The sequence below is a fragment of the Sus scrofa genome, chromosome 5, assembly GCF_054392235.1.
Source record: "Sus scrofa isolate SSC_HxYL_T2T_F1_AM1 chromosome 5, Sscrofa_HxYL_maternal_Yorkshire_Landrace_v2.0, whole genome shotgun sequence".
NCBI lineage: Eukaryota > Metazoa > Chordata > Mammalia > Artiodactyla > Suidae > Sus > Sus scrofa.
The window spans coordinates 50,740,819-50,758,076 of NC_139387.1; the positions used below are offsets into that span (position 1 = coordinate 50,740,819).

The following is a 17,258-nucleotide window of genomic DNA, read 5'->3' on the forward strand; positions in this document are numbered from 1 at the left end:
CTGAAGGGGTTTCTCGTTCAGGTTCTGGTCATGTCCCTGTCCTTTAGTTCTACGTGGAGGGTAGGGCTGAAGGGAGAGCAACTGGTTCCCCATGTTATTTGAAGTCAATGTTTTCTCCTCTGCACATGCTTTTAATGCATGACTTGAGGTTTTTGTTCTGTTGTCTTTCAGCAACAACTCAGTATCTTGCTAGACAGCATTGGGCCAGTTTGGGTTGGTTCTGCAATTATAATATCAGCCCTACCTTCCAGCCTCTGGAAAGGGAAAGGGGCCTGGAGATGACCAGTGATGGAATCAATTAGCTTACCTAATGAAGCCCCAGTTAAACTTGACACGGAGGCTTGAGTGCGCCTCCCTGGTTGGTAAATTTATGTCAGTGTGCCAAGAGGGTTATTTGTCTTGAAGACACCAAAGGTTGGTGTTTTGGACCTGTTCACACCTGGGTCTTTGGGTCTTTTCTTTTGACTCATTTTGGTTCCTATTTTTGATAATAAAACTGTAATCCTAAGTATCAGATTTCCCTGAGTTCTGTGAGTCATTATTACAGATGATCAAATCTGAAGGAGTTGTGGAAACCCCCATTTTGTGGCCAGTTGATCAGAGGTGCAGGTGTTTGGGGGACCATTGAACTTGAAGCCAGTGTCTGAAGGGAGGGGAGTCTTGTGTGGGACTTTGTCAGGTAGTTGGTGTCCAAGTAACATTGCATCCAGGAATCCCACCAAACATAAATACTTTGGAAAGAAAGAAAATAAAAGAAACATTGGCTAAAAATTGGCAGGTCATGTATAATTATAACAAACTGTATTATATTTGGTGTTGATCTGTTAATTTTTATTATTTGCTGACTCACTTTTGGAAGATTTTTGTCCCAGGACTTGCTTCCTTCTGGCTGTGGTCACTGACCATCCTGCCCTTAGTCTCCTCACCCTTTGTTTAGTGCAGTTGCTATTCTGAGTGCTTATGTGACAGTAGGGACTATACTGCCCCTTGCAGGGGGCTTGGGCTCCTCACCAGCTCCCCATTGCCTGGTGCCTCCCAACAGCTTCCTCAGAGCCAAATTGTTTTGTTTTTGCCTCAGGGCACTGGGTCTCCCCTCTGCTCTATTGTTTGCATTGGTGTCTGCGAATCACATCCTTCGGTTCTTTAGATACTTGAAATGCTGATGATTTTCTGATTTTTTCCTGGTACTGGAGGGAATGCAGAAGAAGAACAATGAGAATGATTAAGGGCCAGAGGGACTCGCCTTAGAGAAAAAATGAGAAGAACCAGATGTTGTTGTTTATTGGTTGCATGATCTAAGAAGACGGTGGAAACCACTTACAAGCATTTGAGAGCTGTAAGGAAGGCAGGAGATGAGAAGAAGAAAAATGAAGGGAAACCACTTACAAGCATTTGAGAGCTGTAAGGAAGGCAGGAGATGAGAAGAAGAAAAATGAAGGGTGCTAGAGGAAGACAGGAGAATATACAGTAGGTTTAGGTTTGGGCTGTGGAAAGTCACCAGGAAGGTCTTGCGAGAACCCATCATTGGGAGATTCTGGAAACAGAAGATGAGGGGAACATTTAAGTTTTTCTTTTCCCTGGTTTACAGTTCTGACTGGAAAGGAATTTATGTGGTACTAGTGCCGAGAAAACTGGATTTTTCTGGTAAGCATGGCAACCATAGGCATCCTTCCCTTAAGCTTGGAGACCTAAGGGTCATTGCCCCAAGTATCACCTGTCTTAAATCGTTGGGTTACTTAGGGCTGATCCCTGAACCCCATTACAGATCGACTGGCTTAGAATATGATGGGATGGGATTGGGGAATCAGCAGTTGTAAGGAGCATAGTGGTGGTGATTTATAATCCTGGGAACCACGGGCACTCCATGGGAGTCTGTGATGAGATTGAGATGCCCAAATCTCCCTGGCATAATAGAGAAAGGAATCCAGAGGCTCATTGAGATAGGCATGTTGGGGTGTATTTATCACATGCCGTGTGCACACCTCCCACCCACTCTTTGCCCTTTGCTGGTACGTTACATACGTTAGCGAGGGAGCACCTTCAAGGTGGAGAAGCTCTGCATCAGCTCTTTCCTGTAGGCCAGGTATGATGTTGGAGATGGTGCCACTGAGGTGGGCTTTCCCACTTCAGAGGGTGTGAGGGGATCCTGGAGTTCTGGGGGCTAAGTGGCAGGGCTGATGGCTTCTAGGGACCAAGTGGTGCAGTGTATGTAGCTGCTAAAGACTAGGTAAGAACATTTACCGTGACAGGCCAGGGATGCAGTGATAATCAGAATGTTTTGGCCCAAGGAATCAGTGTCGGTGGCTAATTAATGTCATTGTCCCTAGGCATGAAGTTGAGGGGCAGCCCACTTAGATGTTACTTAATCTGTATACTGGGAAAATTCCAGCTTCAGTGCCAAACACCAGACTTGAGTCACCACAGTGGAGGGTCCAACCTCTCATGCAGTTTCCTGAATCCTGCCAAGTCATTGAGGCCTGGTGGTCTGACTGAAGTGGAGTTGGGGTCCCCTTGAGGAGACCCTAGTATATTCCCTAGTAGAAGTCTCTTCTAGAGATACAGTCTGGGTATAGATACAGTCTATTTTGTTTCTTTCTTTCTCCCTTTTTTTCTTTCTTTCTTTGGCCACACCCATGGCTTATGGAAGTTCCCAGACCAGGGATTGAATTTGAGCTGCAGTTTCAACCTGTGCTGCAGCTGCAGCAATGCTGAATCTTTTGCATTTTTAGGGCCACACCCACAGCATGCGGAAGTTCCTAGGCTAGGGGTCACATTGGAGCTATAGCTGCTGGCCTATGCCACAGCCACAGCAATGCCAGATCCAAGCCGCGTCTGTGACCTACACCACAGCTCACGCCCATGCTGGATACTTAACCCCGCTGAGTGAGACCAGGGATCAAACCCACATCCTCATGGATACTAGTCAGATACATTTCTGCTGAGCCACGATGGGAACTTGCAATGCTGGATCTTTTAACCCACTGTGCCTGGGATTGAACCCTTGTCTCCACAGTGACCCAAGCTGCTGCAGTCAGGTTCTTAACCCATGTACCACATTGGGAACTCCTACAGTCTGTTTCTATTTTTTCCCTAAACTAGAGGTATCTTTCAAAGAGGAAATTTAGCAGAGATCAATGGGCTTCATCTAGAGCTCTGGGTTGTGAAAGAATGAGTTGCTGGGGTGGGGGTGAGGGTGGGGCAGCCAGTGGCTCTTTCTTCTCCCTTCTCCACCTCTCCTCTTGTGATTACTTGGTACCAAACTGTGTGATCTTGTAACTTTTCCTGGGAACGGTGCCCTCCAATTGCTGTGAGCTCAGTGTGGCCCCACCTTTCTGGGCAGTTTTACAAGGAGGCCATGGAGTTCATTCAATTTGCCAAAGTCTGGAAGGCTTTCAGCCAGTCAGACGTGACAAGTAAGATTACTTTAGAAAAAACCATTGTTTTATTTCTTGTTGCTTGGCCTCTCTTTAAATGAGAAAGGAAGGCTAAATCGAAATTTGAGATTCTTTGAGTAGAAAGGAAAGGATGATCCTTTTCACCTTCCAGTTTAATGTTAATGACCTTATTTGTTCATTCAGTAAACTGTCTTAAAGTTTTACTGAAGTATAGTTGACTTGCGATGTTGTGATAATTTCTGCTGTACGACAAAGTGATTCAGTTATATGTATATACATATCCATTCTTTTTCAGATTCTTTTGCCATATAGGTTATCACAAAATATTGGGTAGAGATCCCTGTGCTATCTATATACAGCAGATTCCCGTTGATCATGCATTCCATATACAATAGTGTGAGTATCTACTGTGTGTGAAGTGAGATGCATACAATAATAAAAAATTAATTCTTATGATGTTTGAAGAAAATGCTCAAAGCATTTGAGAAATATAGTAAAAGTGTTTTAAAAAACTGTCTCCGTGCTCTAATGAAAGTGTCTTCCAGCTGACGTGGAACCTGAGGAACTCTTCCTTCTAGATGGTTTTTAAGGTAGGCTCTTATCATGCTTCTGCATGGACATTTCTGGATATCCTAACACTGATTCTAGTCTTAACTATTACATCTTTCTTTGAGCTGAAGTCTTCCTCCCAGCCATTGGCAGACTGGGTGGCAAATTGGGAGTACTTTTGCCATCTAAGTGAGTACCCAGGTATTTCTATGCAGCCATGGGGGCCTGGAGAGTTGCCCGGTCTTCTGATATTTGAAAATAAGCTGGACATTTTTATATGAAATCACTGGTTACATTGTATGACCAGTATGAACCAGGCACTGTCCTAGACCCTGGGGATCTAGCCATAAATATGCCCAAGATCTTTCTCCCTGGAGAACTTGGCATCATTTCTGTCTGTCCTCTTTCTCCAGGTTGAGTGTCCCCACTTCCTGAGACATCACTTTGAGACCCCCAGCCCCCAGCATCCTGGAGCTGTCCTGTGAAGATACTCCAGCATTTAAGTAGCATCCCAAGGGGCTGCTGCCCCCAACACCACCACCCACCTAACCCCTCCCACCTGCAGGTAGAACACCTCCTTCTTCCATATCTCTGCACCTGGTAGGTTCTCCTACTGCTAGAATTCTCTCACTGACTGTTAATTATCTCTCTCTTTCTCCTACTATACTGTTAACTCTTTAGTAGCAGATGCCATGCCTTTTCTTTGTATCTCTGGGCCTGACATTATACCTGGCATCTAGTTGATGCTCAATAAATATTTGTTGGAGTGAATTGAAATGAAACAGAGTGACTTCCACAGTTCCCTGACTATCTGTGTTGATGGTTTGGTCTGTTTGAATAGCCAGGATGCTGTAACTCTAGGTTAACTAACAGGCCTTGGACAGTACCTGAGAGTTTTAATCTGCAGAGTTTTAATCTGGCTTGCAAGTCTTGTGTTCTCTTTTATGTCCAAGTGTGGGTCTTTACTCTTACCCATTTTCTGTCTAATCCTGTTGGAATTAACAAACACACAATTAGGCATTTAAACTCTTTGTGAAGCTCAGCCAGTCTTCCCATAAAGTAAATCTTCTTCCCTGATGCAGGCCTTGCAGGCCTTCTAAAGACTTGGCTCATGGAAAACCAGAGAATCATTTAAGTCTTTGATAAAAGTAATGGGTAGACCAGAGATAATATCAGAATCCTGTGACATACACTGGGGGTTCTCCATCTGAGAAGACATTGATTTATTATTCACCACTCTTTGGTTTGTGCAAATCTATCTTATTCTATCTTGTATGCAAGGCGATTCTGAGAGATTCTGATTAATGCCTGATAAATAAAGATCTAATACACCTGTCACGTCCCTTCTCTTATGAACATGTGAGGTTAACGAGCTAACGCCCATCACTTTTTTTTTTTTTTTTTTCTTTTTAGGGCCACACTTGCAGAATATGGAAGTTCCTGGGCTAGGGGGGAAATTGGAGTTGCAGCTGCCGGCCACACAAGATCCAAGCTGCATCTGCGATCTATCCTGTAGCTTGCAGCAATGCTGAATCCTTAACCCACTGACAGGGGCCAGGGATCAAGCTCTGGATACTAGTTGGGTTCTTAACCCACTAAGCCACAACAGGAACCCCCCAGTTCCCTTTTTGGAGCCCGTATGAGTTCCCAGATTCTTTTCCCAGAGATCACAAAGAGAATACATTCTAAAATCATCATCATTTCATCTTAAATTATTTATGGTTTGGAGAGTTCATATTCCATCTTTATAGACATTTGGGAAACTCTCCTGTTCTAGGTTTTCGGTAATTTCTCAAAGCTTGGAGTCAGAAGTTTCAAGTGCCATGTGAGGGGCTTTCACACTGTTACCTTATCACTACAGTGATTCCCATCCAGCAACTTACTTTTGTATTTTGGAATCTTATGGAATTCACTTAAAATACCAAACACTCTGTCCTAACCAGTTTCCAGAAATAAGCTATGTGGGTAACATCTGCACATTTTCAGATAGGATACATATGGGCCAGAAAGGTGACTCATGCCTACTTTTACATAACGTTTTGGAAGGGGAAAGTAAAGTATGTTAAGTACCTCATAAAATTGTGGTAATAGAGTAATAGCATCATCTTTAATGATGCTTTTACTTTTCAGATGGTTGCATAACAAATACATTGGAAAAATAGCAGGTCTCTTGTAAGAGAATGTGACACTTAAATACTTGCTTCAGAGAAAAAGTAGCAGGTCTTTTATCTTCTTTTTAAAAACAGTGCTATTATTTATCTATGGGAAGAGTCAAATACATGAGAGTTTTGGCTTAATAGATGTTGTGCTTTCTCTTTATTGCCGTTTTTATAACTCACACAGTGAGATGTGTCTTTGTACATTGGTAGGTACATTCCTTTTTCTGCCTCTACTCATGCTCACACACTTCTGACACCAGATGTGTGGGTTTACTCCCACACCGAACAATTCTCCGACACCTGCTGGGTGCCCTAGAATTCAATTCAGTTCTGACATTCTCTACCTGGAGTTGGCTTCAGATACTCCAGGTCAAGGGCTTAGTTCTGTAGGACCACCCCCACTTCAGAGGCCAGTCGAAATCACTGGGTCCTTAGGCCCCCACGTTCATGTCTGACCGGGCTACTAGTTGGGGGTTCCCATGACCCCCTCCTCAGGTTTAATCATTTGCTCTAATGGCTCATAGAAGTCAGGGAATGCTTATGCTTACCAGTTTATTTTATTGTGAAGGGTTTGATGAAGGCTACAGATAAACAGCCAGATGAAGAGATGCACAGGGCAAGGTCTGGAGGGTCCTGAGAGCAGGAGCTTGTGTCCCCGAGGACTTGGCTGCATCACAAAACTGGAAGCTCTCTGAACCCCATAGTTCAGGGGGTTTTATGGAAGCTTCTCAGAGGTATGGTTGATTATGAACTCAGTCTCCCTCACCTCACACCTCCCCAGGAATGGGGGTGGGCCTGAAATTTCCAAGCTTCTCATCACCTGTGGTCTTTGTGGTCTTTCCAGGGACTGGCTCCCATCTGAAGCTATTCAGGAGCCCAGTAAGAGTCACCTCATTGGAACAAGGGACACGCCTGTCCCCTGGGGAATTTTGAGGGGTTCCAGAGCGAATATTAGAACAAAAGGTGCTCCTGGTACTTTTATCACTTAGGACATTGCAAGGAATTTAGGCTCTAGGTGCCAGGAGCTTGGGGGCAGAGACCAGATATTTAAACAAAAGATGTTCTTAGCATCTTTATCGCTAAGCAAATAGAAAGGTTTTAGGATCTCTGACCAGGAGTTGGGATGAAGACCAATGTATATAATTCTTAGAATATCACAATCTCATATATATATATGTATCTATATCTGTATTTATATCTATCTATCATCTATCTATGTATGAGTACTTTCCTGGTTTTTTTTCCTGACAGAAAATTCCTAGAAGTGGAATTTTTGGCCAAAGGATGTGTAATTTTTGTTTTTTCGTTTTTTTAAATCTTCTTCTCTTTCTTTCTTTTTTTCTTTCCTTCCTTCCTTCCTTCTTTCCGTCTTTCTTTCTTTCTTTCTTAGAGCTGGGACCTACACCACAGCTGGGGTGTAGGTCTAGATCCTTACCCACTGTGCCAGGCCTGGGATTGAACCTGCATTGTTTCACAGACAATGCTGGAACCTTAACCCGCTGCATCACAGTGGGAACTCCAAAGGGTGTGTTCATTTTTAGAGCCTTTGGTACATGCTGACAACCTAGAGACCTTTCAGATTGGACACCCACTCACCTCACAAAGATGTTTTCCCTCATTGACAAGATGTAAATGACTTCTCAATGCATGGCTTAACTGGTCTGGAAAACTCAGCCTGATGAAGGGGAAAACAGTGTAAAATCAACCTGGGGGGCGGGGGGGCTCTCACGGAACTGTACCCGAGTTCTCCGAGGATGGGGACTTGGTCTTGTCCTCCTCACAGCTCCACCATCCTGAGCTTTCTGGTTTCCAGTGGCTCTTGCTATGTGCAGACTCATGGGTCTGCCATCACAGACATGCTGAATCTTACATTGGAGCCCTGGAATTGGATCCCACACAGAATTCATTTTCCCAGGCTTCGTTGGGACCATGATGACTTCAGTGGGAATGAAAATAGAGTTGATTACTAACTACGACATTGAGATTCATGTGTCCAAATAAAGCTTGAGATGTTTAAAATTCTGTAGGCTAATGCTGTGCATGAATCAGTCCAAGTATTTGGAATATGCATATGCCATTGCTAAAGTTGACGTTTAGATTCTCAATGGCTTTTGGCAAAGAGGAGGTGTTTCTCTAAGAGAAGCAGATCAAGAGCATGAGAATCGAAATGTGGGATTACTGTTTTGGTAAAACGGGCTGGAGTATAGACACATAGCAATACCATTTAGGGTGTATATGTTCTCCCCAAAAAACCATACTCTATACAATTGTATTTTTTCTATAACCCTATACACTCAATTGGGAACATTCTGTCCTGCTCTTAAATTAAAGGCTATCTGCAGAAGTCTCTCTATTGTGCATTTCTATCTCAGGAAAGTATTTCTTAAGATGTTGAACAATAAATTTCCCATCTATCTCTTCATGGTTCTCTTTTCAGTTTTTTTGCTGTCATCCTAGAATTCAGTTTGTGAGATCTATAGGAATTTTTGTGGGAAAACATTTCATTCAGATTTTGAAATGCTATCCTCTTTCTCATCCATATAATTTCACCTGCCACTGGTAATAGCGTGTAGGTGCCCTACAGATCCAATGTGGGGGTGGTAATTCACTATGATTCCGTGTGCATACCATCTGGTCATTTGGTTCCTGGTGGCACTGTGGGTGAGAGAACAGAGTCATGCCTGGCTTGTCCCAGCCACGACCACTGTTCCAGTCTTACGGTGTCTTTCTCATCTCCAGTGGCTCCCATCCACAGTGCTGTGGACTTGCCTCTGAACCCTTAGCTGCTTCAGAAGAGTTGGCAGTGAAGGAAGAGTATGGGGTGTTTGCATGAGCCAGAGAGTGAGGGGTTCCCTGCCTACTTGCTTGTCTTTTCATTGAGGCCACAGATTTTCCTGAAGTAATGTAATATTGTAGTGCATTTGCAATGATTTCTGCAGATAGCAAAATTTTTACAGGGGCAAAAATGTATACTCAAATATAGAGAGTAACTTAATATTGGGAGTCATTTAAAAATACTTGCATGGCTTATCTTTTATTTTTTATTTATTTAAAAAAATTTTTTAGGGCTGCCTCTGCAGCAAATGGAAGTTCCTGGACTAAGGGTGGGTTGAATGGGAGCTGCAGCTGCAGGCCTATGCCACAGCCACTGCAACACAGATCTGAGCTTCATCTGCAACCTACACTGCAGCTCTGGGCAACACTGGATCCTTAACCCACTGAGCCATCCCAGGCATTGAACCCACATCCTCAGGTACACTATGTTGGGTTCTTAACCTGCTGAACCACAGTGGGAACACCATAGCTTACCTTGTATTTATTTATTTTTATTTTTAATATTTTATTTTATTTTACTTCCATTTTTGGCCGCCCTGTGGCCAGGGATCATATCCGAACCACAACATCCCAGTGGTCCCAAGACACTGATCCCATTGTGCCATAGCGGAAACTCCTGTAGCTTATCTTTTAAAATGATGCATTTCCTCTGCTGTCCTTGTGCTTTCTGTTCTGTTTGTAGCTAATTCGGTTTGTGTTTGTTTTTATAGGTTAAACATCTTTTTGACTGGCATGAACCCATTCTACTTCCATGCAGTAAATGTCATTTTACACTGCCTAGTGACTCTCGTGTTGATGTACACCTGTGACAAAACTGTCTTCAAAAATCGTGGGCTAGCTTTTGTTACGGCGTTGCTTTTTGCTGTGCATCCTGTTCACACTGAGGCGGTGAGTATCATTGGAACTCGGTGAAACAATGAAGCAAAAAACAGTGATCTTTTTCTCCTTTTGAAATCATGGGAATTTAAAGCTCTACCAAAGTGTTTATTTGATATATAAATCATTCTGCCTGATAACTTTTCTTTTTGAATGTTCAGATGGCCTTTATTGCACAGCCAGGATTTAACTGCTTTTCTAAATAACCACTGTTATTATTACAGGTAGTAATAAATGACCACGGGTCTTTATTTGCAGAAAATTTAAGTCCTAATGTGTTTTAAGCAGCAAGGGGCATTTTGAGATACCTATCATGCTGACTCATTGTTCACGCTCTACAGTTTCTTAACCTTTTCTCACTCTGCCTGCTATTTATAATATTTATGTTGCAGAACTGTAAGTGCGATGAGGTAGGTAAGCCTATAAAAAGTTGAACTGACATTCTTTAAGTTAGACACACTTAGGAGACTTTCCAGTGGTTTTCCAAGTTATTTAGTATGAATTGTAGTTCTTTGGTGGGTGATAGGAAATTTATTTAGAAAGTATGGATAGTTTAGATCTTTCAGTCTTACTTCAAATGTGGACTTAGTCATACACAAAGATGGAGTCATCCAGCTCATCTCAGTAACCATGGTTGGTTTATTTTATGTGTCTTGCTAGGGGTAGATGAAGACTTTTCAAGGGTACATGGGTACCACAATTTTAAAATAATTGTTTCCAGAGCCTCACTTTGCATCTGGACACTTACCTACAGTGTACATCTGGATCTGAGAAGACACCTGTGTGGGAAAGGTGTCAAGGTGGTTCTCTTTTCCCTCCTCCCCTCTCATGGCCTTTTTCTTAATTTTTTAAAAAAGAAGGAATGTCTTGTATACCTTAGAAATCTACTGTACCCCAGGGATACAGACAGACACCGTACAATGGAATAATTTGATATATTGGTGTCAGCCAAGCCTGCTTTAATTCAGGCATCATAAACCCAAAGTAGGGCTTCCTGTCTGTACCTGTTTCCATGAAGAATACAGCATGGTGCTAGAAGTAGGGTATGGCAGTCTGTGACGGAGTTATCATGGGGATGCATAATACATTTGATCTGACACAAGAAGTGTGATTTGGCCAATTGGTTTCATAATGAGGACTGGTTAGGCTATATGATGGGCATTTGCCACAAACAAAATCCTAAATCTGTAAGCCCAAAGTTTTGACACAAGTATCATTTAAAGAGAGGGATAAAGAAAAAAATCATTTTATAAAAGAATTATATTGTTAAGGGAATTTTCCCAGCCCTTTCTGAGTAATTTGGACTGAACAAGGTGGCTGTAAGTAGAACACTATAAAGTGTAAGTTGATAGTCTTTTGCAAAGTCTCCATCAAGCCTTTTTGCTGTATTTCTGAGACACTGTAAAAGCAAATGACTTTAATGATATGTGGCTCTAATGATTGATATGCTTCAACTCTGCTTTCTAGCAGGTTAAAGGAGAACCCACTACCATTGTTAGATGGTAGATCATTAAATGTTATGCAAGATGAGGTATTACTGTGATTTTTCTGATAACTTAGGTGTTCAGAGAATCAAATCACTGTTATAACATGGCTTTTCTGTCCTAATTCTTTCTTTCTTTTCTTTGTTTTGCTTTGCTTTGCTTTGCTTTGCTTTTCTTTGCTTTTCTTTCTCTTTCTTTCCTTTTTCTTTTTTCTTTCTTTCTTTTTTTTTTTTGTGTGTGAGTCTTTTTAGGGCCACACCTGTGGCATACGGAAGTTCAGGAGGCTAAGGGTCGAATCAGAGCGGTAGCTGCTGCTGTATGCCACAGCCATAGCAATGTCAAATCAGAGCTGCATCTTCGATCTACACCACAGCTCACGGCAATGCCAGATCCTTAACCCACTGAGCGGGGCCAAGGGATTGAACCTGCGTCCTCATGGATGCTAGTCAGATTCATTTCCACTGAGCCACTGGGGGAACTCCTTCTGTCCTCATTCTTGTGCCTAATCTTTAAATACAGCAGCTACAAATAGAATTGATGCTCCATGCTTTCTTAGTCTAACAAAAGATAATACTCAGTCATAGATACCTGAATTTATTAAAAAGAAACCTGCTATACCTGTATTATTGAGAAGTGTATTTTTATATTTAATAATTATTTGTCATTTTTTCCTTATTTATGATATATGGAACAATTGAATAACAATACTTACTGGAAAAATAATATAAAATTGAAAATTCAGCACTTAGGTGCTTGTGATCACAGGAGATTTAAAATGTAAATTTAATTGTATATGCATTTTATCACAGAGAGAGATGATAAATAGAATGTTTTAAAACATAACTATATGGCACATTAAGAAGAAATGCTGGGGAGTTCCTGTCGTGGCTCAGCGGAAACCAATCTGAGTAGTATACATGAGGATCCAGCTTTGATCTTTGATTCCTGGCCCCGCTTAGTAGGTTGAGGATCCTGCGTTGCCATGAGCTGTGTTGGAGGTTGCAGACACTGCTTGGATCTGGCATTGTTGTGGCTGTGGAGTAGGCCAGCAGTCACAGTTCCAATTGGACCCCTAGCCTGGGGGAACCTCCATATGCCTCAGGTGTGGCCCTAAAAAGACAAAAAAAAAAAAAAAAAAGAGAGAGAGAGAGAGAGAGAGAGAGAGAGAGAGAGAGAGAGAGAGAGAAAAGGTTTCAATCAGCTTTGATACAATCAAAAAAAAAAAATCCATACAGAATTAATAGGGGCAAAGGAGTCTGAGAGCTGAACATTTATTTAGGGAAAAATGCTAGAGAAACTGCATGCATTCACAAGGAGATGGGGGAGTGTAAGAAGGCAAAGAAATTGGACCTACATAATAATTTATACTGGAAAGTAAAATCAAAAGAGTTTTAGATAGTAGTTCTCTTTAGTTATAGATTTTAGTTCAAGTTTCTAAGGAGGAGGACAGAGAAATAGAAAAAAAATGTGCATTATGAAAACATAGTGCAAAGTTATTTCTAAAAGAATGATGAAAGAGAGAGATAGTAGGCTGTATTTTCCCTTCCTGAAAGGACAAAAATGGGACCATAAATTATGGAGGAAGAATGGAGGATTTAAATTTGGGGAAGAGAGTTTAGTTTAAATGTTGATATTATTAAGGAGTTTTTTAATTATGTAGTCAACAAATAGTTAATCAGTACTTGCTTGGTTAATGAGTACCTACCCTCTGGTAGGTGCCAAGGGGGTATGTGGGTGGCCTGTGGGGTCCCTACTCACAATTTGTTCATAAGCTCCTAGAAAAGCCAAAGAAAATGCACATACATACCAGACAGAGCAATATGTTGTAGTAAAGCCAGAATTCCAGCGAAGGGAAAAATTATTTCCAATTTAAGTAGAGAGGAACACGTTCATTTATTTACTTAATTTTTCAGCAAGTATTTCAGTGAATATAATATAATCACTCAGTTGGGGCCATAGCAATGAATAAGGTAGACCCAGAGCTTTCCTCATTGAAGGCCTTGTGATTTTTGGGTTTCCTGACAGTATATTTCTTGGGAAATTTATGTTTTCATGAATCCTGAACCATGAGAAAAATCAGGAGAGACATTGGGAAAATGGGGAAAATCATTGTAATTCTCCTGTGAGAATTCAACCTTAACAATCATCATAGAGACGTTCCTAGTTGGGAGGAATGCACTTAGGTCAAGTCAAAAGCAAGAGCAAGAAATGCTGACACATGGAGTTGGAGGTTAAAGTTCACATTTCCACAATTGGGAGAAGATTGGTCATGATCTATCTAATCAGCCAGTCTGGCGTTCACTGACGCTATTAATCTGACACCAACAGAACTCATTTTGCCGAAAAATGGTTCATAGCTTTCTACATATGGTATACTTTATACAAATCTGATAAGAGGTATTCCAAAAAATAGCAAGTTTGGGGGGGCAAATTAAGACCTTAATTGGCAATTTCCACATTTGATGCTGTTAAGCCTGCTAGGAGATGTGAATGTAACATTATTTGAATTCTACTCAATTGTGTTTACTTATTTTTTTCAAATGTTTAAATATTTGTTAGAGAATATAGTTCAGGGTTATCACTACTCCATTGGTGATGGAAGCCTGCAGCCTGAGGGCAGAAATACAAGCTGTATACTTTTGACCAAGTCCTTTTGCAGCTCTCAGTGTCCTATAGCTCAGCCTGCATTGTCTTGGAATCAAGCCCCAGGGACTCCAACTTGTCCTTTGGTCTCTGCTTCCTGTTGCCCCCTCCCACCCAGCTGTCATTTTACTCCATGCTCTTATCCCTTTACACCTTCCCTTCCAGAAACACCCCATGTGCTTGCAGACTCTCTTTCCTCTGCCTCGGATGCTTCAGTAGTCCCTCTCTGGCCCAGGAGTCATCCCTCCCTCTTGATTTTCCTAAAGTCCTCCTTGTCTGACCTTTGAGTCTCAGTGAATAAGGCCAGCCTTTCCACAAGGCCTTTCCAGATGCTACAGATGAAATGAATCACCTCAGTCTTCTCATGGCAGTGATTTCTCCTCATGGCACATGCAGTGTCCTTATATCATCTGAATACCTTCTTTTGACTCCACACCAGATGCTAACCCCTTGAGGCAGGTTTTCTTTTTTTTTTTTCTTTCTTTTTTTAGGGCCACATCTATGGCAAGTGGAGGTTCCTAGGCTAGGGGTCAAATTGGAGCTGTAGCTGCTAGCCTACGCCACAGCCACAGCAACATGAGATCCAAGCCGAGTCTGCGACCTACACCGCAGCTCATGGCAACACCAGATCCTTAACCTACTGAGCAAGGCCAGGGATTGAGTCCATGTCCTCATGGATACTAGTCAGGTTCCTTATCCCTGAGCCACGACGGGAACTCCTCTTGAGGCTGGTTTTATCCCTCCAGCTGGTACAACACGTGGCAAATAGGAAGAAGCACTTGGAAAACTATTATCTGGAGTAAAACATGCAATGACTGAGCAAAATGATATTGACAAATTACAGGGTATGGCTGGTCTGGACCTATAGTCATTGATGACACACACCTTGCTTTTAAGACACTAATAACCTGCTGACCCCAGAGATGCCTGCTTAGCAAGGTACAGAGCAGTTGTTTGGTGACTGCTTGGTGGTTTGGAGCTGGCAACAGTCTCTCAGTGTTAGCACCACCCGCTCTGAGCTTCTGCATCTAGGGACGCTACATTTTTCCTTTCTGGGCACATTGAGCTGGCACATGCCGCTGTTACTACTGTTTGCCAGCAGCACTCACTGGCTGCAACTGGAGAAGCAAGCAGGGCTTCAGGCGCCTTAAGGCATTAGTTCTGCTGGCCTGACTTGTGATTGTCTTGCTCCAGCTTGCTACACCCACTATCAGCTTGCGAGTCTGGCTGCTGTCTGAGTTGGCCACATCAGTTGTTTGGTAATGGGTGTCCCTCTGGGTCCAGATGCCTGGCCTTCTCGCAGGACTTTGTTGCTGGTGAGCTGGGCACTCTGTTAAACCTTCCAGTGGCCTGGCAGGTGATAGCGAGCTCAGTGCTTCAAGATGTGGTGTTGTAGATCTGGGCTTCGTAGGTGAACCATGTGCATTGCTTTATAGACCCTGAGTTTGAGCTGGGTCTTGATACTCAGGTGAAGCCGTACCTGTCCCATGGTCTTTCTGACCTGGCAGTCAAATTCCTTATAGATTAATGGATCAGTGAACAGTGTGTGGTCTGAACAGCCGCATTAGGAAAGGGCTTTCAGTTCTGTACTGCCAGTGAAACTCCTGCCATGGCCAGTTTTCTCTTGTTTATTAGACTAGAATGCTTCTCAATATGTGACTTGCTATCCATATGCAGGTATGTAATTGAATGTTTTTAAAAAATTTATTTATTTATTTATTTATTTATTGTCTTTTGTCTTTTTAGGGCCGCACTCGTGGCATATGGAAGTTCCCAGGCTAGGGGTCGAATTGGAGCTGTTGCTGCTGGCCTACACCACAGCCACAGCAAGGTCAGATCCTTAACCCACTGAGCGAGGCCAGGGATCAAACCCACAACCTCATGATTCCTAGTCGGATTCATTTCTGCTGCGCTACGATGGGAACTCCTGAATGATTTTTTATTGAGGTTTTTTTTTTTTTTTTCTTTTTTTTTCTAAAGTTACATATGCAGCGTATGAAAATTCCCAGGCTAGGAGTCAAAGCAGAGCTACAGCTGCTGGCCTACGCCACAGCCACAACAATGCCAGATCCGAGCCAGGTCTGCAACCTATACCACAGCTCATGGCAACACTGGATTCCCCAGCCCACCGAATAAGGCCAGGGGTTGAACCCCCATCCTCATGGATCCTAATTGGTTCATTAACCACTGAGCCACAAAGGGAACTCCTGAGATTTTTAACTAATAGATATATCGGATTATTTACTAAGGTTAACAGAAAATATTATACATGTAAACCTTCAAGTAAAAGATGGTTTCCATAAGTCACACAGGAAAAGCTGTTTCGGTGCAGAGTCCCACCTCCTTTCTCTGCAATGAAAAGAAAGAAGGGCACCAACACTGACAAAGCTTTGTATATATCCTCTTACTTATTATAACAGTAACATGAGGTAGGGGGTATAATACTCATTTTAAAGGTAACAAAACCAAATCTCAGAAGTTTTTTTTTTCTTTTTTTTTCTTTTTATAGCTGCACTTGCAGCATATAGGCTAGGGGTCGAATCAGAGCTGCTGCTGCAGGCCTACACCAAGACATGGCAATGCGGGATCTGAGCTGTATCTGTGATCTACACCTATGTCGTAGCTTGTGGCAATGCTGAAGCTTTAACTCACTGAGCGAGGACAGGGGTGGAACCCACATCCTCCCAGAGACTGTATTGGATCCTTAACCCACTGAGACACAACAGGAACTCCCAAATCTCAGAAATTAAAGAAAATAAGGTTGAGTCTCACTCAGATGGCCGGGAGAGTTTATTCAAGCCATGAATGGTCTAGTTCCATGGATGGGTCCTTGTATCTCCTTTATGACTGCACAGTTTGCTCATTATATGAGGATATTTATAGGTGTATTTGCCAGAAAACCACTGTCTGCTATTAATCGTTGATTGATTCTCCAGCACACCGTGGACATCAGGTCGTCTGTGATTGGTTGAGGTGGTTTTCTGTGCCTTAAGTATCAAGCTGGTTCATTTCCCTTTGCATCTTTTCCTCATATGTGACCTTTTCTTTGAAGCATTTTTTGAACCATACCCCCTTTTTTTGTTTATAGTTTTATTTCTTGGTTTTCAAAAAATTAAGAGAAATGTACAGACATTTTGAGTAGGAAAATAATACAAAAATTTATAAATGGCCACCTGCCCCCACCCCTTTATCGTTTCAGTCCCTTTCTGAAGCAACACGTTAAAAAAGTACTTTCAAACTTAAAAAATCTAATGACTAGATATGCTTTTTATCCAAAGTCTCCAACTTTTAACATTTTGCCACATTTGTTTTTCCAT

At 42.2% G+C, this 17,258-nt stretch overlaps 1 protein-coding gene across 3 annotated transcripts in view; it reads left to right on the forward strand.

Moving 5' to 3' along the window:
• The window catches only part of TMTC1 (transmembrane O-mannosyltransferase targeting cadherins 1), a 303,326-nt gene that overhangs the window by 13,211 nt on the left and 272,857 nt on the right, over positions 1-17,258 (forward strand). For 2 of the 3 annotated variants that reach the window (XM_021092123.2, XM_021092125.2), the window contains exon 2: positions 9,649-9,826. In XM_021092123.2, the coding sequence (XP_020947782.1) occupies positions 9,649-9,826 (178 nt within the window). Of the gene's footprint in view, positions 1-4,357; positions 4,510-9,648; positions 9,827-17,258 lie in introns of those variants that run through there. The other variant, XM_021092124.2, reaches the window with a different exon arrangement.